At 54.2% G+C, this 21565-nt stretch overlaps 2 protein-coding genes and 1 long non-coding RNA gene across 3 annotated transcripts; 2 read left to right on the forward strand and 1 right to left on the reverse strand.

The window, feature by feature from the left end:
• Positions 1–6180: 6180 nt before the first annotated feature.
• TMEM51 (transmembrane protein 51) lies at positions 6181–16582 on the forward strand. The gene is made up of 3 exons (XM_059866847.1): positions 6181–6249; positions 13802–14249; positions 15438–16582. The coding sequence occupies exons 2-3, from the start codon at positions 13903–13905 to the stop codon at positions 15847–15849; spliced, it is 759 nt and encodes a 252-aa protein (XP_059722830.1). The 5' UTR covers positions 6181–6249; positions 13802–13902; the 3' UTR covers positions 15850–16582.
• Positions 15704–19290, reverse strand: LOC132337871 (uncharacterized). Its single transcript, XR_009489288.1, has 2 exons — positions 19214–19290; positions 15704–18618 (listed from the first exon to the last, which is right to left on the reverse strand). It is a non-coding gene; the product is annotated as an uncharacterized LOC132337871 (long non-coding RNA).
• A 672-nt stretch (positions 19291–19962) lies between these two features.
• On the forward strand, positions 19963–20811 carry MRPS16 (mitochondrial ribosomal protein S16). The gene is made up of 3 exons (XM_059866849.1): positions 19963–20052; positions 20130–20387; positions 20464–20811. Exons 1-3 carry the CDS (start codon positions 20040–20042, stop codon positions 20595–20597), a joined length of 405 nt encoding a protein of 134 aa, XP_059722832.1. The 5' UTR covers positions 19963–20039; the 3' UTR covers positions 20598–20811.
• The last annotated feature ends 754 nt before the right edge of the window (positions 20812–21565 follow it).

Raw genomic sequence — 21565 nt, forward strand, 5'->3', positions numbered from 1 at the left:
TGGATGAACTCCATGTGGTTTAATTGGAGAGCCTGGATGGGTGTTGGCATCTCTGTCGTGGCACCAGGGTACAGGACACCCTGAGCGCCCACATGAATTTCGGGGGCTCCAGGATGATGGGAGGATTCAGGAGAAGGCTGGGCCAGCTTTTCCCAGGACCAGCTCCCAGCCAAATGCCTGCTTCTGGATGCAAGAATGCTGGCAGGAGACTAGGACTGTCTGCATCCATATGGAATGGGGATTTCAAGGGTTTAAGGTAAGTAAGGACAGCCAGGAGATGTCCTGCTCGGATGTGGAAAATATGAGAAGGACTAAGAACTGCAGAAAGGATGAGAAATCAGAAAGTGTTGTGCTCCAACTAGATAAATTACTGTTATCAATGTAGAGGTTGATAAATTATTATTATTGTTACTTTTATTCAGATTACTTTGGTCACCTGTATGCTGTGCCAGCACTTCCAGTGGGGCCTGATGCCATTTTGGGGTCAATGGCTGTTTTGCAGGCTGGAGCAAAGGCAACCTGCAAAGAGTTTCAAGCCCATAATCAGGGTACAGACCAAGAGATATACCTTTTCTTCTATTTTTTTCTTCTGGCAGAAACAGCCTCCTGGGTTTGGGAGCAGCTGCAGAGCAGGTAAGAGCCACCATAGTCTGAAATGGGGAGAGCTGGGACAAAGAAAAATAGGAAAAACTCAGGAGAAGCCAGCTGGCTCTGGAATCATCATTAATGGGAACTACAGGTGGCATTAAAGGGCAACTGCTGAGCACAGCAAACGAGCTGGGCACAGACCATGGTGGGATTTGCTGCACTTGGAGTGGTTCCCTGCTGAGATTTGGTGTTGTCCTTTGTGCATGGGATGGGGTGTGGGTGCTCATCCATCCCATCTGTGGTTTTAAAAGTTTTGGGAGTCCCTTGGGAGCCAGGAACGTGTCAAGTGCCACACCAGTCCTGGCAAGGCTTCTGCCCTGTGCCATGGGAACCGTGGCAGACCCTGTGCAGGGTGACAACAGGTCACCACCCTCACCTGAGCCACAGCAAGCAGAGGGTCCAAACTCCCTGTGCCTGTGATGTCCTGGGTTGAGGGAGGGCTTCTTGGTAGCTTTTTCCCCCTGACCTGCTCTTCCCTGGCAGTGGAGGCTGCAAGAGCCTTGTCCCTGCTGCATCCCACACCAGCCTCATCCCTCCTGCATCCCCCATCAGCCTCATCCCTGCTGCATTCCCCATCAGCTCCGTCCCTGCTGCATCCCACACCAGCCTGATCCCTGCTGCATTCCCACACCAGCCTGATCCCTGCTGCATTCCCACACCAGCCTCATCCCTGCTGCATTCCCACACCAGCCTCATCCCTCCTGCATTCCCCATCAGCTCCGTCCCTGCTGCATCCCCGCCGTGCTGGTTGTGCAGACCGTGCTGCGCTGCTGCCACCGTGTGAGCAGTCCCCGAGTTCCTGCGCCCTGGCTGTGTTTGTTTTAGGTGTGATCGCCCTCCTTGGTGCACTTTGCACCGTGCACGTTGCTGTGCAGCCTCTTGTGCTCACCAGAGCCTTTTCTCTGGCAAGGACTTTAGACTGAGAAAGGCAAATATCCCAATGCCATGCTGGAGGCATGGGGTGTTGTGGGGATGGCCGGGTACCCCACAGAGGGTGCTGTCCCCAGCACCTGCTGGTGTGTAACCCAGCTGTGCTGGTGCTGGCATCATCTCTGGGTGACATTACAACAGAAGCTGGGTTTACCTGCTGTGCCACAGCCTTGCCCTGGTAACCTGGGGATCAGGAATGGGGCTGAGAGGTCACAGCAGGGAAACGGGTGAGTCTGGGACATTTCCTGCCTCTACACTGACTCACCCCATAGCTTTAGTTGGTGATCTCCCCAGGCTGGATTTTTGGTGATAAAGAGCTAAACTGATGTACCCCAAACAGGTGAATAAATCATCAGGAGGTTGGTGAGGTTTGGCATGGGGTGGGTCACAGAGTGTGGGTGATGGTGATTTCCCCAAAAACTGGTGTCAAGGTCTGCTGCTGAGGCTGCTGGTTTATTGCTCAGGACTGCTGAAAATTTGGGAATGTGCCTGTCATTAATTCACCTGTTTTCAGTGTTTTCCCTGGAGGAGTTTTCCCCTGGTGCTGCTTTTCCAAAGCCAGCACTGGAAGTGTGGTCGAGCCCTCACCTGCTGAGCCCAGGGGATGCAGCAGTGTCTGATTGGGTCCCTCACTGCAGACCACCTTTGGGACATCCTGCTCTGCCAATCCTCCCAGCAGCTGTCCCCACATCAGCCCCTGTTTACCTTCCCACTGCCCCGACCTGACACCACCACGAGCACCAGCAGAGCACGAGTGGCTCCACTCCATCCAGCCGGGACATTGGAGCTGTGACAAAGCCTCCTATCCAGGTAAGAAGGTTTCCTTGGAGTTTTATAACTGCTTGTGATTGATCTCCCAGCATTTTCCTATTCTTGGACAACAGCTTTCATTTCCTGCTCCTAATTTTTAACAGCTAGATTAATCTCTGCTGAGCTTTTAAATAACCAGCTGCACAACACCACCGTAGCCCTTCTCTTCCAGCTGTGTCCTCCTCAAGCCCTGGCTCTCCTATTCCCAAGTCCTGCCCAAACCAGAGCTTCCCCAATGGGATGCAGCAGCCCCGGAGCAGCTCCAGGAGGAAGCAGCAGGTTATTTACTGTTATTACTGTGAACACAGTGGCTTTATTTACACAGTTTTCCAGCTGCAGACGTGCGAGTGCTCGAAGCAGCAGCCGGTGACCTGGCACGGTGGTTGGACTGGTTGGACCGGCACCGCCAGGTCCCGGCAGCCCCGGGGACAGCGGATCCTCACCCCGCCAGGAGGTGCTGGCAGGTCACACCCTCCCACCGGCAGCGTGCGGAAATGCCTCCCAAGATGCTGCTTTTCCTCTTTTTTCCCCACTTGCCTGGCAGGTTCCCAGCCTGCAGCCCGGCAGGGACTCTAAATTGGGGTGCAGGAACTAAGGCATGAGGAAGAGAGAGAAAAGTACAGAGCAGTGTGTGTGGGCTGGGAATGGGATCTGAGGAAGCCCATCGTGGAGCTGGCTTGGACGGGCTTTCATCCTGGGGGCAAAGCTGGGCCCCTGCCATGTTCCATTATACATTATATTTATACATAGATGTATATTATATTTCTGGTGTTTATTCGCTGTTAACATTGTGACAGCTGTGACATCTCATATATGTCAGTAATACATTTAAATGGATTTACAACATGCAAAGTATATACGAGTTCATGTGGAATTTGCAATATGGCATCTTTCTAAAATATTATAATGCTATTTAAAATCATCTCATCTGAATTGGTTTGGCCACATGACTTCCACTGAAGAAGGAATATCCCATGCTCTTCAGCCCTTCATACATTAGGATAAATGCAGAGTTTAAACAAAGAAAACTGCAGGGACATGAAGAAGCTTGGTAAAGGGAGGGAAAGGGCTAATGGAAAGGGCAAGCATTCATCTGTGATGAACCTGTTAACTCTATAAATCAAATCCCAGAATAGTTTGAATCAGAAGATCCCTTGAGACAATCTCATCCCACTCCCTGCCATGGGCAGGGACACCTCCCACTATCCCAGTTTGCTCTAAACCCCATCCAGCCTGGCCTTGGACACTTCTAGGAATAGGGGAGCCAAAGCTTCTCCGAGCAACCTGTGCCAGGGCTTCCCCACCCTCACAGGGAAAAACTTCTTCCTCATATCTAATCTAGATCCACACTCTGCCAGTTTGATCCCATTTCACCTTGTCCTATCATTCCATGGCTTTATAATAAAATAATGTTACAGTATAATATAAATGTGCAGTCTGATTGCTCTACTGACCTGACTCCCAGGGATGGGCTTTACCTCTTTCAGGACAAGCCATCCACCTGTGGGTATCCAGGGGTCAGCTGGAGCAGTGCTTTTGCCTCACTGTTGGGAAGTCTTGGAGGAATCCAGGAACATGTCCAGGCTTCCACTGGTGACTTTAACATACATATTGAGCACCTTTGAGCAGGAAAGAGCAGGGAAATGTGCCAGTGAGCAATTTCTAAGGCAGGATAATGTGAGCCCCTGGCACCCCTGCACACAGCAGTGCATCCGATGCTCCTCTGAAAGGCCCTTTTTGTTGCCTGCTGTTGGCTCTGGTGGGGCTCCAGTTTCCACCTTGACATTCCTATGCTCTGTACCCTGCATACCTGGCTGGATAATCACCTAGAGAAGTCCCAGCCTGGGACTGAGCAGGGAGTTTTTGCAGGGAGAAGATTTGGGCTGCCAGAGATAAATCTCCACATTATGATGGCTGCGGAGCTGGAAAGGGAAAGGAGCCCAAGGGGTGGATGTGAATACACTATCCCACAGAGAATGTGTGTCAGGGAGAGGAAGGTGCTTTAGCAGCCATCCAAGCAGTGAAGGCAAGCCCCCCTTCCTTGATCCTGCTCCACTGCCACTGAAAAGCCCATTCCTGGCCAATATTCAGCTTTGTGGAGTGGGAACCTGAGGAGCCAGGTTATGAATGTCCCCTCTGTGCTCACAGTCCCCAGGGCCTCTGCAGGGGGGTGACCTGGCTCGGGCACGGAGCTCTCCCTGCGCCGGACTGGTGACAGTCACTGTGTGAAGTCCATGTTCCCCCCCTTTCTTACAGAGAAAACAATTCCCTGTTATGTCTCCTGACTGCCAGAGCTGCTTGGGACGTCGGATTTGTGTTTGACACAGGGAGGTGGAGAAGGAGAGCGGGAAATCCACCTGGAGTGGGGCGAATTTGCCTGAGCCAGGGGCCAAGCGGAAAAATGCAAAACAATCCATCCAAGGGGGAAAAAAATGCAGTTATGTTTAATAATTATTTCTTTTTATAGTACAGCTCTTGGAATTGCCCTTTGATTAGAGGGGGGAGGTATCACGGGCAGGTGAGTCAGTGGAAAATACCATCAGCTCCATGTGGGATTGTGCTGGTAGGGAGAGATGCAGGGAAGCAGCGGGGCTTTCCCAAGCATCCTGAACACCAGTGGCCCCAAGGCAGGGCTGTGGAGCTGAGTCACGCCAGGTGATGTGACAAGTTTCATTTGGTTCACGATGGCTTTTGCCTCCACAAGGTCTTGCAGAGCTTAAGGGACAGGAAAAACTGCAGTGGCTGGTCCAGCAGCATAGTGATGCAGTTTTTTTTTTTGCTTGGATCAGGAAAAAACCCACCCTGAGTATCATCTCTAACAGGATTTGAGTCCTTGGTGGTGTTTATTATTACAGCTGGGTGTGAGAAGAGCCTGGAACAACACATCCTCATTGCTGCTGGGCTGGCAGCCAAGGAGAGGTGACACTGGACACAGCGTTAGTTGCACTGAAGTTTGCCAGAGCCCAGCTCTGCTCCCGTGGTTCAGTCTGGAAACCATGGGAATGTCTGGCTATGAGGCCAAGGCGTGTGGCCAGGAGCCATGGTGAGGGCTGTGCCTGAAACAGCTCTTCCCAGTGCACGAGTGGTTAACTGGGAATGTTTATAGAGGGCAGCACACTGATAAAAAGAGCTTTCCAGGCTCCCTGTGTGTGCAAGCTTGGCTTTGCTCTGTTGAATGCAGTGATGAGCCTGAGTGGTTGGAGTTCCTCAGAATGGGGCTTCTGCTTCTGCACACAAAGCTTGGAACTGATGGAGTGAAAGCTCCATTGTTCATTGCTGCAAGAGTTTTACAAAGCAGGTCCATTGCAAGATGGGTTCTAAACTGTAGAATAAAAACTAAAACTTTCATTAGGTGTTGGGAATAGGTTTTTCCATGGGAGGATGGTGAGGCCCTAGCTCAGGTTACCCAGAGAAGCTGTGTGGCTGCCCCATCCTCAAAAGTGTCTAAGGCCAGGTTGGATGAGGTGTGGAGCAGCCTGGTAGAGTGGAATGTGTCCCTGGACATGGCAGGGTGAAACGAGATGGGGTTTAAGATCCTTTCCAACCCACACCATTCCGGGATCCTTGAAAGCAGAGATGCGGGGCTGGGATGCATCAAGCAGGGGCTGCAAGTGCTCCGAGGGGGGACGCGATCGGCATCCCCAGTGTGACCCACGCCTGGTTCTGGGGGTCTCCCTGGTGGTTTGTGGGGAGCCTCCCTAGTGGTTTTGGAAGTCTCAGTTCCGCCCCTCCTCTGTTTCCCGGAACGGACCCCGGTGCCCGGGGCGGGAGCGGCGGGGCCGGTCCCGGGAAGCGCCGCCCCGGAGGCCGGGCCGGGGAGGGCGGAGCGGCCCCGCAGGACCCACCGAGCTGCTGCCGGAGGTACGTGGGGTCGGGGGAGCCGGGAGGGGACGGGACCCTCTGTTCTGGGACCCTTCGGAGCTCTGGGAAGCGGGAGCGGGGCGGGCTGGGCTCAGTCCCACCGGGAACGGGACCGGGAACAAGAACGGGATCGGAGGGGAGTCGGAGCCGAGTCCGGCTTGGGCTGAGCTGGAATCACTTCCAAAGCTCGGGAAAACACCTGCAAAGCTCGGGAAAACACCTGCAAATCGGGGGAAACACCCCTCAGAGCAGGAGCAAACAGCCCCAGAGCGGGGACGCGCGTGAGGGAGCGGGAGCGGCGGCGTTTGGGGGCGGCGGGGCCTTGGGGTCGCCCCCTGGGGACACTTGGGCTTGGGGCACCTCGTCAGCCCTGACGGGCACCGGGCTGGCCGTGCTGAGAGTGGGGGCAAGAGTGGCTGTGGTTTCGGGACCCATCAGCTGGCACTCTGAGGGAGGATCAGCAGCAGGGAGGGCGCCAGGGAATGTCCCCCGCCGAACCCAGGCCCACGGGTGGCAGGAGCGGCACGCGGGTCCCGAGCCCGCGGTGGCGATGCCCGTCCCGGGAAGGTGCAGGAGCGGTGTGCGAGCCGGGCTGTCGGGAGAGCAAACAAAGCCAAGGAGAAGGACATTCCCTCAGGCCAGGTGGGGGCCGGGCGGTCCGTGAGCCCAGCGCCGGTCACCGGGGCTCGCCCTTCCTATGGTGCCATTGCCGCCCATGAAGGAACGGCCTGGAGCTTTGAGGGGCTCGGCAAACCCGCAGGTGTCTCCCGAGCGTGTCCCAGAGTGGCTGCTGATGTTGGTGCTGGGTTTTTGGATTTTTGGTGGGGACGAGCGTCGCTGAGCACAGCATAGCTGGGGTTGTTGGGAAGTGTGGATGTGTGAGCAGAATCCAGCAGCTCCATGAGCTTGTCCTGTGTGAGATGGGTTACCCTTGGCTCTGTGTGGTGGATGGAGCCTGGTGAGGTGAAGCTGCACCTGGAGGTGTGGTCATGGCTTTCCAGCTCCTTAAAGCCTCTCTGGAGCAGACCTAGGCCACTGCCAGATGGGATGCTGCCACAACACATCCCTCTACAACAAATCCAAGCATCCTGCAGCTGTCCATAGCCCTGGATGTCCTGGCATGAGAGGCAGAAAGGGAAACCTCCCAGGTGCTAGCAAAGAACATGTGGGTGTGGGGCTGGTGAGCCCAGCCCTGGGCTCGGGTGACTCGGAAGTATGTGAAACACCTTTGATTTTAGCTGTGTAATTACACGGCTTGGAAAACCCTTGGGAAGGGAAGTGGCTGGGGAAGGAGGAATGTTTGGCCACCGGTGCCCTGGAGAGAGCTGAGTGCCGGTGCCTGGCGCCGTGGCGGTGCTGTAGGAGATGCCAGAGGGCCAGGGCTGGGCAGGGCTGTCTGCGTGCCCTCCTGCCTGGAGCCTGGGAGGAGGGATCCCTCCAGCAGCCCAGGTATGTGTCTGCCTCCCCGTGCTGCTCCAGCTTTTCTCATTCCCAGTGTATTTCACAGGCAGAAACTGATGTCAGGGCTCTGTAGAAGCAGCTAAATATCCTGTATGAGCCGTGCAGGTGGCTTGGAGCAATGTAATCCCCAGCAAACGTCCATCCATATCAAAATACCTGCGCCCACCTTGTGGAACACGGCTGCTCTGAGCCTGGCTGCTCCTTGTTGCTTGCTGCCCAGCCTGCTCCGTGTCCCCAGGCTGGCTCTGTGCCCTCCAGCATCACTGCTTGCTGCCTTCCTGCCCTGGGGGCTCCTTGGCTGTCCACAGTGGGTTTTCTTTGGTTGGAAAAGCATGGGAAGAGGTAATGCTGTGTTGGGGAAAAACGTGTTGCTGGAAGTGCAGGCAGAGGATGAGGAAGGTGGTGCTGGCAAGGCCGATGGCAGCCAGTGAGAAGTGGCAGGTTAGTGGCTTGCAGGAAGGGGACATAACCATCCAGGGGCTCCAGAGGTACTTAAAACACTCCAGAGGGGCTGGGAGGAAGCAAGAAAGCTGGGTTCTGCTTCAGAGGACATCAGAAGGGCAGATGGATAATGTCTCCCCGTACTGGAAGGCTCTGGAGGAGGGTGTGTTTGTCTGGGTGTTATCTGGGGAGAGGTCCCAGAACAAAAACCAGGGGGAGGCTGGGGAGGAATGGCTTTATCTCAGCTGAAACAGCAGATTAGAATTAAAAAAAACCCAAATTCCAAACTCAGAGGTGCAAAGGGGTGTCCAAAGGGAAGCAGGAAGGAGAAAGAGTCAAAGTGCTGGGATTTTCCCAAGCAGGCATGCTTTCCCAGACCTAGGTGCACAAGGAATTCAGCTCCCTGGAGAGAGGTGAGCACCCCTGTAGCCTGGAAAATAGAACAGATCTTCCCAACAGCGTTAGAGTGGATGCAAAAGCAAACCTTTACTTGAAAGCTTTCAGGTATACAATATGGCAAAAATCACACATGGTATGGTAATTCTACAATTTTTATAAGGTTAGTCGGTTAGTATACTTATCATATACTCTCCAATTAAAAGGTTAGTTGATTAGGTCATAATTCCAGGGTCCTGCCACACTGGAAGCAGTCCAGAGGCTTTTTTTTTTGCTCCACTTCTGTTTTGTATGGTCCAGATTCTGTTTGGAAAACAGGACATCCTTGTAGTCCATTCTCTTTTTGGAATCAGACTAAACAGTATTTTGGGAAATTGTTTCTGAGGTTAGCTTATTGTTCCTAAATGTAGAGAAGAAAGATAGGAAAAGTACTGGGAGTTACAGCCATGCAGTAATAATCTATAAAGCTACAAATCCACCTGGCTGGCCGGGTGGAAATATATGCAAAATATATGAAAACTATTAAATATATTTTATATGAAATATATGAAAAATATTAAAAGCTAAAAACCTGAGGCATCACCCCAAGCCCCCCTCCCTGGTTTAACAGAGCTGGGCCTGGAAGCATTAGTGTGGCAGTTGGTCCCAGTGCCAGTCCCAGAGGCTGGAGCAGGAAAAGCCCCAGGACAGTGTTTACACAGCAACCAGGACACAGCCAGGGCTCGCTGACCTGCCGAGAGCCGTGCCAGCGTGGCCTCGGTGGCCACGGCAGCATTGTCCCCAGGAACAAATGGCAATGTCCTGAAACACAAACGTAAAAGGACTCTCTGTCCCTGTCCATTGCCACTGCAGCAGGCACTGCTTGGATGGGTATAATGGAATTATGGGGAGAAGGAGTCTGGAAGGCAGTTTCTTGTATCTCAGTGGCAAAGGCCAAGGTGGTGGCTGCTGCACAGTCATGATTACAGCTCTGGAGTTGGCTACCGTGCCCTGTGTGATCCGTGCCACTTCAGAAACCCTTGGCAACTGTGCCCACAATTCCCAGGGACACAGCAGAGGCAGGTGCTTATGGCTTGGGAATGGTCAGGCACGGCTTTGTGGAAATGGGGTGTTTTGGGGGCCCTGGCACTGTTGTTCTGCTGTGGAGGCCACAGCCAGCCGGGTGGATTGCAGCACTCTGAGCCTGGGAATGGGCTTTGCCCTTGTTTTGCAGGAACTGGCAGAGCTGGGGGCCCTGGGCTCCCTCTGGAGTAGGAGAGCCTTGGGCAAGGTTTGAGGAAAACATCACTGTTCCCCCAGTGCTGCCTACAAGGTACAAATGAGGAGGGGTTGTTAAAAATTAAATTTAAGAAAGAGGGTAAAATAACTCTTAAATGTCTGTGGGGAATGCTATGGGCAATGGAGATGTGGATGTTTTCTTTTGTGCTCTAGGCAGGAAGTGTAAGCAAAATGTGGAAAAGCCCTGATAGTCTGCGTGGGGCTGTCTCTCCAGATTCCTATTCCCTGGTGAGATGCTCTGAAATGGGTTGGGCTTCATCCAAAAGATCAGAAATTGGCTAAATCAGCAGCAGTGCTTCTTTTCGTGACTCAGCTGGATTTCTCTGGCTATTCCCTGCATCCCCTGGCTGCAGCTGGCCAGAAACATCCCTGTTCCTGGGGCAGGGGTAACAGGGGCAGCAAGAAGGGACAAAAAGAGAGAAACCATGGCAGGGAGCTGGAAGTAGATGGTCTTTAAGATCCCTTCCAAACCCAAACATTCTGAGACTCTATGAAAATACCTCCCAGGTCCTGACCTGTTGCTTTTTAGACCCCCACATGGAGTTTTGTGTTCCTGGTGGGTTGAACCCCTGTGTAATGCACGGGGCTGTGGCCATTGCAGGAACAAGCTCCTGAGGATGTGCCTGGCCAGGATGTGCCTTCCCAATTAGCAGGGAAGGAGGTTAATGAGCAGGTTCTCTGGTTGGAAGCATGAAGATGAAGGGGGAGCCCTGTAATCTAACAGAGAGGAGACTGGAGTCTTCGGATGGTTGGAGAGCAGGTTTATTTTCCCCCAGAATTTTCCAGATTAGTTGTGTGACTGGTGATGGAGTCACACCTTGTTTTTTGGAGGCAGCTCTGAGGGGCTGTGTCGCTCTGGGGGGTGAGGAAGCCGTGGAGCTCATCCCATGTCTGGTGAGTGCATGGGGGTTCGACCTGTTCCCTGGACTGCAGACTCACCTCCTGTGATCCTGTGACAAAGGTGTTGCTGCTGGAGCGTGAGTGGGAAGGTGATGTCATGGCAGGGAAAAATCCAAAGGTTGTGGAGGGCAGAGGAGCGTGGGTGCTGTGAGGGCAGCAGGGGGTGTCGGGCTTCCTCGTGAGTCACCCAGCAGGGCCACAGCTCCTCCCGGGGCACCGGGATGAGGAACACGATCCGGGCTGACCCTGTCGGGGGGTCTGTGTCCCACGGAGGGAAGCTGTTCCTGCTGCTGCTCCACCTGGCCGCCCGTGCCAAAGCCTTCGGGGCATGTGGTGCTGAGAACGGGCTTATCCCGAGCCTTCCCGTGCCCGATTAACACTTGGAGATGTCGCAAGAGCATCCCGGAAGGGCTCTGGAGCTGCAGGAGTAGGGCAGAGGTGCGGGAAGCCCGGAGGAGGTGTGGGTGCCCCCAGGCTTTGCAGCCCTGCTGGAGGAGTTTAATGGTTTGGAGATCCTGGTGTAAATCATTGCCAGGGCAGGGCAGGGGCAGGCAGGGAATGGGATGGAGAGGGTCTGGTTTGCAGGCAGAGGAGAAGGGGGCCCTAGGGGCTGAAAAACTCAGGCATTGCTCACCCACCTGATATGGGGACAAACTTTTTACAGGGCCTATTGTGAAAGGACAAGGGGAGATGATACTAAAGTCAGAGGGATAATTTGAACCGGATATTTAGGAAGAAATTCTTCACTGTGAGGTGGTGTGGCCCTGGCACAGGTTGCCCAGAGAAGCTGTGGCTGCCCCATCCCTAGGAATATTCAAGGCCAGGTTAGATGGAGCTTGGAGCAACCTGAGGTAGTGGAAGCTGTCCCTGCCCATGGCAGGGGGTGGGATGAGATGAGCTTTAAGGTCCCTCCAACCCAAACCATTCTGTGATGCTGGGATGAGCTTCCAGACAGTGCTGGAGCTGAGGCAGAGACAGCAGCAGCTCCCTTCCCGGGATACTGACGTCAGGGTACTGTTGGGGCAGCGATAGGAACAGCTCTGGGAAGCCAGGAGAGCAGCTAATTCAATGGAGAAAGAGACTGGAATAGCAAGTCTCCTGCTTTAATCTGATTGCTGGGCTGATGGGTAGCACTGCAATGGATCTGTAAAAAACTTCCAAGCACAGGGCTGACGTAGGAGCTGAAATCCTGCCCACTTCCAGGACTGAGGTGCCTGAGGGGAGGCACAGAGGCTGTGAGCAGGCACAGAGCTTTAGACACCAGGGGTAGATGTGACCAGCCATGTGTGTGTTCTGTGCCCAGCATGGGTGCAGTGCAGTTTTCCTGCCCCAAGGAAAACTGCACTGCACCCATGCAGTGTTCACAGCTGTTCTCAAGTGAAGTTTTGGCTGGCTGATGTGTTTGTGGCAAGGATGGGAGCTCAGCTGGATCATCAGGTGAGGGAAAAACTCCACAGGGCACAAGCAGAGAGCAAAACCTTTGTGTGGGAGGGCAGAGGGCAGTGCTGGTACCACCAGTGGCAGGCTTGGAAGCACTTGGGTGGGAGGATGGCTCTTGGGATGCAGGTGAGGACATTTTGGGTGCAGTGCTGTCCACATCCTCAACAGCTGCTCACTAGGATGGAATTAAAGCTGGGCTCAGTGGATACCTTCCCCCAGGAGCACACAGAGCAGCAGCCTGGGCTGGAGCTGGCAAGGCAGAGAACGACAGGCTTGTCCCTGCCTGCCTTTGGCAGCTCTCACTGGGCTGGGATCGGCAGCTTCTGGGTGTCCCTGAACCCCAGAAAACCATGGGGAATAAGACTTTACCCTGCCCAGAGCCATGTGGGGCCAGGGATTGTGCAGAGGGGCTGGGACACCCCTCTGGGAGTCTCCACAGCCGTGCTGGAGCACAGGCAGTGGGCAGGGAAGTTCCTCTGCAGATTCCTCCTCTCCAGGCTTGCGTGCATGTCTTTTCCTGCTGCAGCCGCTCTGTTTTCTGGGAGTGCTGTTTTATTCTGGCCCTTGACCCTGCAAACTGGGCGTGCATTCAAGCTAAACAAGCAAACATGAAACTTTTGAGCTCAGGAGGGTTGAGCTGAAGGGTGTGAGGGGGTGTATGGATATAGCACCACTGACAGCACAGACCACAGCCACCTCGAGCCTAACCTGTCATAAAGAAGCCAGAGAGGGAAGGAGGGATCCCTGACATGGCACATCCATAAACCTGCACAGCTCACTGGGCTGGAGATGGGGCAGTTCTGCTGTGAGGATGCAAGCTGCCCACCCATGGGTCACTGGACCCGAGGCCAGGGAGGCGAGTGGGCAGGAAATGTGTCTCTGTGTGTTTATTTTTGGAAATCAAGCCCATTTGGTCCTGGTGACTTGGAAAACAGTCAGAGGAGGAGTTTCCACCCATGGCCTGGCTGGTCAGGAGTGTTCATGCTCGACATCCCTGAGGGATGCAGCTGGGAAACTCAGCACCAGTGTGTGCTGCTCCAGGGAGGGTGAGAGCTGGCCTGGAGTGAGCCAGGGGCCCTACCAAAGACTCACCATCCCAGCAGCCCTTGCCAGCAGCAGCCAGGGGAAACCACAGGTTCGAGCTGGCTGGGAGGGAAGCAGTTTTGGTTTCTGTTCTCTGGGCAGGAAGGCGTTCCAGGGCAGGCAGCCCGCGCCGTGAGGAGCCCTGCTCCCTCCCAAACAGGGGAAGAGGGGAAGCTGTTCAGCTAGAGGTGTGCTTCTGAGCACTTCCAGGTTGGTTTGCATTGACAACAGTTCTTGAAATCGATTTTGATGGCCTTCTTTTGGTGCTGTGAAGCTGTCAGTTATCACACTCCTAAGGACAGGCAACCTAAGCCCTTAGCAAACATCAGTGATTTGATTGCTTTCAAAGGTTGGTGGATATTACAGCTGAGAAAGTAGTGAAGGATGGGCATGAGGAAGGATCCAGGAAGGATCTACCCTGCTCTATCCTGACATGAACTCCTCAGCTTGAGGAGCTTGAGATTCCAGTGTCAGGTGGATAAACTGGTGTCGAGGTGGCTGCAGAGCCTTTGCTGTGTGCCGTACGCTCACCACAGCTTCCCTGTGTCCCCAGAGCTCTCTGCCCGCCCGGGCCGGGGGCCGCACGCATGCCAGCAGGGCTGCAGCCCCCGTGCCCCGAGCCATGCGGTGACGTGGGCGCAGCCCCCAGCAGCCATGGCCCAGTCCCGGGCCAACGGGTCCCACTACGCCCTGACGGCCATCGGGCTGGGCATGCTGGTGCTGGGCATCATCATGGCCGTGTGGAACCTCGTGCCCGGCTTCGGCCCCCCCGACAAGCCCGGCAGCCAGGCCGGCAACAGCAGCAAGCCCGACCGCGGCTCCGGCGGCATCCTCAAGAGCAAAACCTTCTCGGTGGCCTACGTGCTGGTGGGGGCCGGGCTGCTGCTGCTCCTGCTCTCCCTCTGCCTCAACGTCCGCGACAAGAAGAGGCAGAGCGAGGAGCTCGCCATCGCTCACGTGCAGCGCCAGGTGTCGGCGGAGCCCTCGCAGCAGGAGGACAGGTGAGGAGGAGTTTGGGGACAGAGGGAGAGGGATCGGGTGTGGGAATGAAGCCAAGGGCTGTTGTTACTCAGGAGGATCTGGAGGAAGGCAGCGTGTGCGGAAATAAAGAAGCAAATACCACAGTTAAGGGTTTTGGTATGTCCTGGAGATGGGAAAGGAATGAGCCCAGCTGCATTTATGCAGCTGTGAGTGGAAGGGAGCCCTGTTGGTGTGTGAGGTGGGGTCTAGGCAGAGCTGAGGCCGGGGCAGCCTTGGGAGAGGTGCCACTCCTGGCTGGGCTGGCACACGGGAGCGAGCTGAGGGAACACTGGGCAGGATCCTGGGTGACACAGAGAGCAGGAGGCTCCTGCCACAGGCCAGGAGAGCAGCCAGAGGGGCAGGAGAGGGGCTGACTCTGCCTCGCTGGGCGCAGCCAAGGTGCCAAACAGCCTTGGAGACTGGCCTTGGAGTTTAGACCCGGTGAAAGTCTGCAGGACTCAGCTGTTTGTTCAGGGAGTTTTGTGGGGCAGAGCAAAGGCTGCTGCCACAGCAGGCACAGTCTGGACAAACACAGGCACAGGGGAAGTGCTCCCTGACAGAGAGAGGCAGGGGAGCACTGAGACAATGTGGGGTGCAAGGGGACAGGAGATGACAATGGCTCTGCTGGCTCTTGTCAGGGTCTGCAGATCCTCAGAGAAAACTGGTTTTTCGTGTTTAATTGGAAAGTTAACTTCAGAATGCCGAAGAAATGGCAAGTATTGTGTGCAGGTACCTGCGCATAGATGGTGGCATAGAGTAGAGTTGAATCTCTTTGCAGAAAAACCCAAGGTACCCAACCCATAAGACATCAGCAGGACAGAGGGGTGATGTCCTTTTCTAATGTATTTTGACTGATTTTTGTGAGTGGAGGAGAGAAACTGATGTTCTCTCGAGGGAAGAAATCACTGCTGGGCAGTACAAAAGGGTCTGTGGGCAGAGAAAGTGATGATCAAATATGGCCATAAGTCACAAGAAAATAAAATCTCTCTGAACTTAGGTGGGGTCACTATTTATTCTGTCAAGCAAAAGGAAACTGACATATAATGGAGAAGGGCATAAACTATTTCTGGTGGGGTGGGGTGGTTCTATTCTTCCCTCTCCATCCCCTTCCCAGTTGAAGCTGAAATGACAAATGACACGCTGCCCGGACTTAACTCTTTCCCCTCCAGCCAAGAAGAGGATGAAGACGTCTCTTCCCAATATTACGTGCCCAGCTACGAGGAGGTGATGAACACGGGCTACTCCGAGCCCAGAGACTCGGACAGGAGCAACAGGCTCAGCGTGTCCCTGCCCTCCTACGAGTCCCTGGCCGGGCTGGAGGAGAGCGGCGCGGCCCCGGGGGCGGCGGGCGCGGAGCCCGGCCCCGAGAGGCCGCCCAGCCGGCACAGCTCCCGCCTCAGCAAGCGCCTCAAGCCCCTCAAGGTGCGCAGGATCAAGTCAGAGAAGCTGCACCTGAAGGACATCAGGCTAAACCTGGCACAGGGCAACAGCAGCGTGCCTATCACCATAGAGCCCCTCACCCCTCCGCCCAAGTATGAGGAGATCCAGGAGAAAATGCCAGTGGGCCAGCAAATGCCTTAAAAAAAAAATGAGGAATCTGTGATGCTGCTTGGTTGAGGGTTTTTTAAAACCCACCGTGCCAAGAGGGGGTTGGTGTGTGGGTGCACAAGCAGCCAGGGCTCCCTGGAAGCTGCCACGTGGAGGACGTGCTGTGGCACAAGGACGGGACTCATTTTCCCTGGGACTGGGTTTTACAAAAGACTGTGGGGAAAGAAACCTGAACACCACAAGTTCTGCTGCTGTGAAGTAAATGAAGGCTGGACATGCCAAAAGTGTCACTTGTGGTGTTTGAAATGAGACCACCCAGTGCATCCTCTCATCTCCTCTCCCCCTCTCTTCCAGCAAGACTTTTCCAAGCCACCAAACTGATGTTGCAGAAGGATTTTCCAAGTGGAAAAGTGAAATGTTTCTTTTTTCGGGTGTCTTTTCTTTCTGAGGAAGGGGAAGCGCATTGCCAGAGAAGCACGAGGGCTTTCCCTGGCTCCCAGCTGGGCTGGGCTGGTGGCCCAGAGCCAGCCCTGACTCCTGCCAAGGTCTCTGCTGGCTGGTGGGAAGCAGCTGAAAGGGGCCTCCTGCTCCTCAGGGAGAGGATGGATTTCTTGCCTCTGCTGCTTTCCCTGTTGTGTTTTGTGCTCCATTCGAGGCAAATGGGTGACTCTGGGGGTTGGGAGCTGCGTGTGCCAGAGCCAGGGCTGAAACCACTGCTGAGCATCCTGTGCAGGCAGGCTGGTCTGAATAAATGTTTTGTACGTTGTGTTTGCTTGTGTGTTTTGTACATTGTGTGTGTTTTGTGTACATTTTGTGTGTGTATTTTGTACATTTTGTGTGTGTTTTGTACATTGTGTGTGTGTTGTGTACTCGTGCATGGTTGGTTCCTCCCAAGGTTTGTGATCCATCAATAGATGCTGCTCCATGGGCATCCCCATCTCCAGCACAGAGTTTGTTGTGCTGCCAGGATAGTTGCTTGGAAAAAGAAGAGGAAAAACCCTAAACTAAACAAAGCAAACAGGAAAAACTCACCCAGGCAGGCAGCAGCATGGCCAAGGTTTCCAAGGCTACTGCAGCCACACTGCCAGCTGGGACACGGCCGCTTTTGGGGTCATTTTGTGCAATTCTGGTGTGTGAGTTGGTTGAGGATGTGTTGGGTGGGAGGTTCCTGAATGAGAAGTTGGTTTCTTGGTGCAAGCCTTGCAGGTGAGGAGGCCGAGCAAGGTGAGCCTTTCCAAAGTGCTCAGGGTGTTTCCAGCTTGAATCCTACACCAGGACCATCGGGAGCCACAGAGGGGCTGACATCATCCTGCAGGTGGGGCTGAGGCAGCTGAGCATCCTAAAAGGGGAGGGGGATGGAGGGAAGGGAAAGGGATGTGCTGGAGCCCTCCGTGCAAAGTGTGGAGGTACCAGTTTGTGCTGGGATTGACAGCCAGGAAAGGGGCTTGGCAAAGCAGGGATGAACCTGGAGCCACCGCCAGCAGCGTTCCCTGCCTGTCCCTCGCCTGCTCCCAGTCTGCAGGGGGAGCAGATCGCCATGCAGCCCTGGAATTCTCCACCTCAGACAACAGCTTCATCCTTCAGGACTTAGCTCCCCCCAGGGCACCTTTGTCAGCAGCTGCCAGGTCAGGGTGAGGCCGGGGCACATCCTGAGCTTCGGCACCGGGAGCGTCCTGCGAGCTGGTGCTGGGTGGGGCTGCCCGGGTAGGGCTGGGGGTGCCCGGGAAAAGGTGGGTGGGTTCTGCTGCCCAGGGAAAGGTACCCAGCAGAAGTGGGTGGGTGCTGCTGCCCAGGGAAGGCTCCAGAAGCAGGAATTCCCTCCCACCTCCTCAGGGCAATCCTCGGGAAAGGCGAGGCAGAGCAAACGTAAAGCTGGAGCTCCCTCTGCTGAAGAAACTCGGGCAGTTTGGTAGGGAAAAGGAAAAGCACGGGACAGAGATGCACTGGCTAAGGTAGATCTGGAAAATAACCTTTCCCTTTATTTGCACTTTATGTTTCCTCCCAATCCACTTACTAAAGGTCTGGAGCTTCTGTGGCTGCAGAGTGACCAGTGGAACCTGGATCTGCCAGCAGGGTGAGAAGCTGCTGCAGATGGAGAAGGAAAAACCTCTCTGGCTTGGAAAGAGTCACAGGGGAAGGATGTGGTGATGAGAGACCTACAGGAGGAGATGCCTTCCTTCCTTTCCTTCCTTTCCTTCTCTTCCTTCCCTTCTTTCCTTTCCTCCCTCCCTCCCTTTCCAGCAGGACCAGCCAAAGCACGTGTAAGATGGGGTTATTTGAAGAGACAATTGCTGGTTGAAGATGCTGAAGAGCAATCCCCCCAAACCAGGACCTGGAGGTGCCAGAGTTCCCTCTCTGAAGGGGCTGCAGCAGAGGCAGTGATGGATCAGGAGCGTGGATCAATCTGTGTTTTGCAGATGAACACCCTGCAGAAAGGCTTGAGCCAGGTTTCAGCCAGAGTAACAGAGAATAAAAAAACAAAGAGGGATCATGAGAAAGGCACAGAGGAGAGACAAAAAGGCAGAGCAGATAAGGATAGACATGTTTTTCTGTGAAAGTGGGATGAGTGAGGCAAACAAGCAAATAAAAAAAGAAAAAGAGGAAAGGAGCCTTTTTCACTGTCATTTACTCCCTCATTTTGCCATTTCAAACCCCTGTTACATCATCTCATGCTCGGGGGGGATATTTTCTCTGGGTCAAAATGGAAGCATCCCAAATGTGCAATACTTGGAATAAATCTACTGATACAGACGTGCCAGAGGCTGCTACAACTGCACTGATCCAAAGGAAGCCATTTCAACCCTGTAAAGGAGCAAGAATAACTCACAAGTGTCTAAAAGGTTTGAAGGGTGAGAATGGTTTGGACTAAGAGAAGAACCCAGAATGCCTTGAGTGGCACTTCCTAAAGCAGCTAAACTACCTAAAACAGCTTTTTGGGGTTTTTTTTTGTGTGTTTTGGTTTGGTTTGAGGTTTTGTTTGTTTGTTATTGGGTTTTTTTTCTCCTGGAAGAAAGAGGCAGATGAGAAGAGTTCACAGTGGTGAAGGAAACCTGAGAAACTCAGGAGCTCCAGCCTGACTGAGATGATTTCCATTCCAGGGTGTAGTAACACTTCAGTGAGAGATCCCAAGACTCTTTTTTTTTTTTTTTTTTTTTGTTCCTCTCTAATATTCCATAAGATTAAAACCAATAGTGGTCCCTAACCCAGTCCAGAATCCTGGAAGTGCACTTCATAACAGGAGCTTCCTCCTCAAGCCAAGTCTTATGAGCTCTCAGAGAACCCATCACACCCCAGATAGCTCAGCTACCTGGAATGGCACAAAATCAGCAGGATGGCTTCTGAGGTAGTGTTGGAAACAGAAGAGTTTTAATAAAAGGCAAAATAATAAAGCTCTTACCTGAGCCAGGGGCAAGAGGTTCTTGCTCCTGCTAAAACACTCCACAAGCAGTATGTGAGGGCAAAATTCATTGTCTGCAAAATACAGAATAAAATTTTTTAAAATTAAAATTAAAAAAACCAAAGCTATACAATTCCTGACCAACACCGGGTCATAAAAAACTACAGAACATATCACAAGCACAACCATAACCCCAATCAAAAATCCTAACTCCAACCATAAAACTTAAAACTAACCCCAAACCCTAATCCCTAACTAAAATCCCCAAACTTTAACCCTTAACCCAAGCCCTAATCCTAACCAAACCCCCAGATCTCGGTGTTTGGGTTCATTCCAGTCCCAGAGCACCGAGCACATTCCAGAGATTTCTGAGTTCTCCTGTACCCCACCTCTCCTGGCCTCTTCAAGGCACATCTCACGCTACATTTCCATCTGAAAGCCCTATAATTCTACATTCGGGATTTCTCATATTCTAAAATCCTGTATATGATACGGCAGATACGGGGGGGTTGTTTTTCAATCAATTTTTATACAAAGTACCGTTATTTCTCAACAGATATAAAAACAAACACTGCAGTTTCAGTATTTTACACACACGCACACCGACCCTGTGAATTTTCAGGCACTTTGGGGCCGTTCCCTCCCTTTTTGGGGAGCCCCTGCTCCCCCCCAGCGCCACCGCAGCATCGCGGTGACGCTGGGGGGGGGCCCTCAATGACGTCATCCCCTCAGACTCCAACTCCCGGCAGCCACCGCGCGGGCCTCGCCCTGCGCTTCCTGCCCCTTACGTCATCTCTGCGCGCCGCGCGCGGGCCGTGCCGCCGCCATGGTGCAGCTCGGTGAGTACGGCGGGCCCGGAGCGGCCCCGCTTGGCCCGGCCTGGCTCGGCCGTGACCGCCCCGCGCTCTCTCCGCAGGGAGCCGCCTCCTGAGGGGCCGCGGCGGCCACGTCGTGATCCGCTTCGCGCTGGGGGGCTGCACCAACCGGCCGTTCTTCCGCATCGTGGCGGCCAACAGCCGGCGCGCCCGCGACGGGAAGTACCTGGAGCAGCTCGGCTGCCTGGACCCGCTGCCCAACGCGCACGGCGAGAAGGTGGCGGGGCTCAACCTGGAGCGGCTGCGCTACTGGCTGGGCTGCGGCGCGCAGCTCTCCCGGCCCGCCGAGAAGCTCCTGGGTAGGCCTGGGGCGGAGCAGGGATGGGGGCGGGCGGGCCGCCCTCGGTCCCGCTCTCACCGCGTCTCACCGGGCAGGGCTGGCGGGGTTCCTGCCGCTCCACCCCATGACGGTGACCGGCGCCGAGAGGCTGCGCCGGCGGCGACAGCGCGAGCAGCAGCCCGAGGCTGCCCCTGCGGACGGCTCGGCCGAGCCCGGCACCGCGCCCTGACACGGCCCGGCCGGGAGGGTCCCGAGCGGCCCGGGGCTGCACCGGGCCGGGACTGCACCGGCCCCGGACTGCTCTCACCCGGGGCTGCTCCGGGCCGGGACTGCACCGGCCCCGGACTGCTCTCACCCGGGACTGCCCCGGCCTTTCCGGGCCCGAGGACTCTGCTGTCTTATCAGTGCATCTGACCCCATTAAAATGTTACCTCTGCACTCTGCACCGTCCATCTGCTGCTTTCTCCGGACTCCTCTCAGCCACAGCTCACCGTTGCCACGTGTGGTGCATAGAAGAGGCTTTGCTGCTCTAATGCAGCTACAGCAGCATTCCAGGAGGGAGTTCCCCAGGTGTGCCATTGTTTCCAGGTGCTCTGCCTGCAGCAGGGGCACATCCTCGGCCAGCTGCCTTTGGCCTGCTCCCCTTGTCAGAGTTGTGACTCCTGGCTGTGAGTTACTGTAACAGAGCAGTGCAGTGGTTCAGGGCAGGCCTGGCACAGACAGATGCTAACACAAGTGCAGCTGGTTTTCTGTTTACTTTCTCCAGAGAGGTTCTGGGCCTGCTTGTTCATTTAAAAGCAAAAGAGAAACATTTCTTTCTCGTGTAAAGAGGGACTGGGGGAGTGAGTTACAAGTCCTACTATTTAATCCCATATGTGACCCTGTTCCAAGAGACAAAAAACCCACCAGAGTCTCTCCTACCTTAGATGGACCCCTGAGCTTTTTGGGCTTTCCTTTGTGCAATACTTAAATGATTCTACAAATGTCAGGCAAAGACAAGTTTCCAGTGTTGCATCTCAATAAAGCTGTTAGTGTAACCAACCTCTGAGGGAGGGAGAGCACATTAAGAACCTTTTACACATATTCTTTTTTTAATAAAGTGTATCTCCTATAGAGTGCAAGGTGCTTAATGACTCATTTGTAGGAAATAAATTGTCTAGAGAGCACTTAAATACTTCCCAATATACCTTATATATA

The sequence above is a fragment of the Haemorhous mexicanus genome, chromosome 23, assembly GCF_027477595.1.
Source record: "Haemorhous mexicanus isolate bHaeMex1 chromosome 23, bHaeMex1.pri, whole genome shotgun sequence".
Classification (NCBI taxonomy): domain Eukaryota; kingdom Metazoa; phylum Chordata; class Aves; order Passeriformes; family Fringillidae; genus Haemorhous; species Haemorhous mexicanus.

Excerpts from the sequence above, each read along its gene's own strand:
- TMEM51 (XM_059866847.1), top strand. The coding sequence starts at position 13,903 with ATGGCCCAGTCCCGGGCCAACGGGTCCCACTACGCCCTGACGGCCATC. Across the intron at positions 14,250-15,437 it reads CCCTCGCAGCAGGAGGACAG|CCAAGAAGAGGATGAAGACG; the intron begins GTGAGGAGGAGT and ends TTTCCCCTCCAG.
- MRPS16 (XM_059866849.1), top strand. Across the intron at positions 20,388-20,463 it reads GCCCGCCGAGAAGCTCCTGG|GGCTGGCGGGGTTCCTGCCG; the intron begins GTAGGCCTGGGG and ends CTCACCGGGCAG.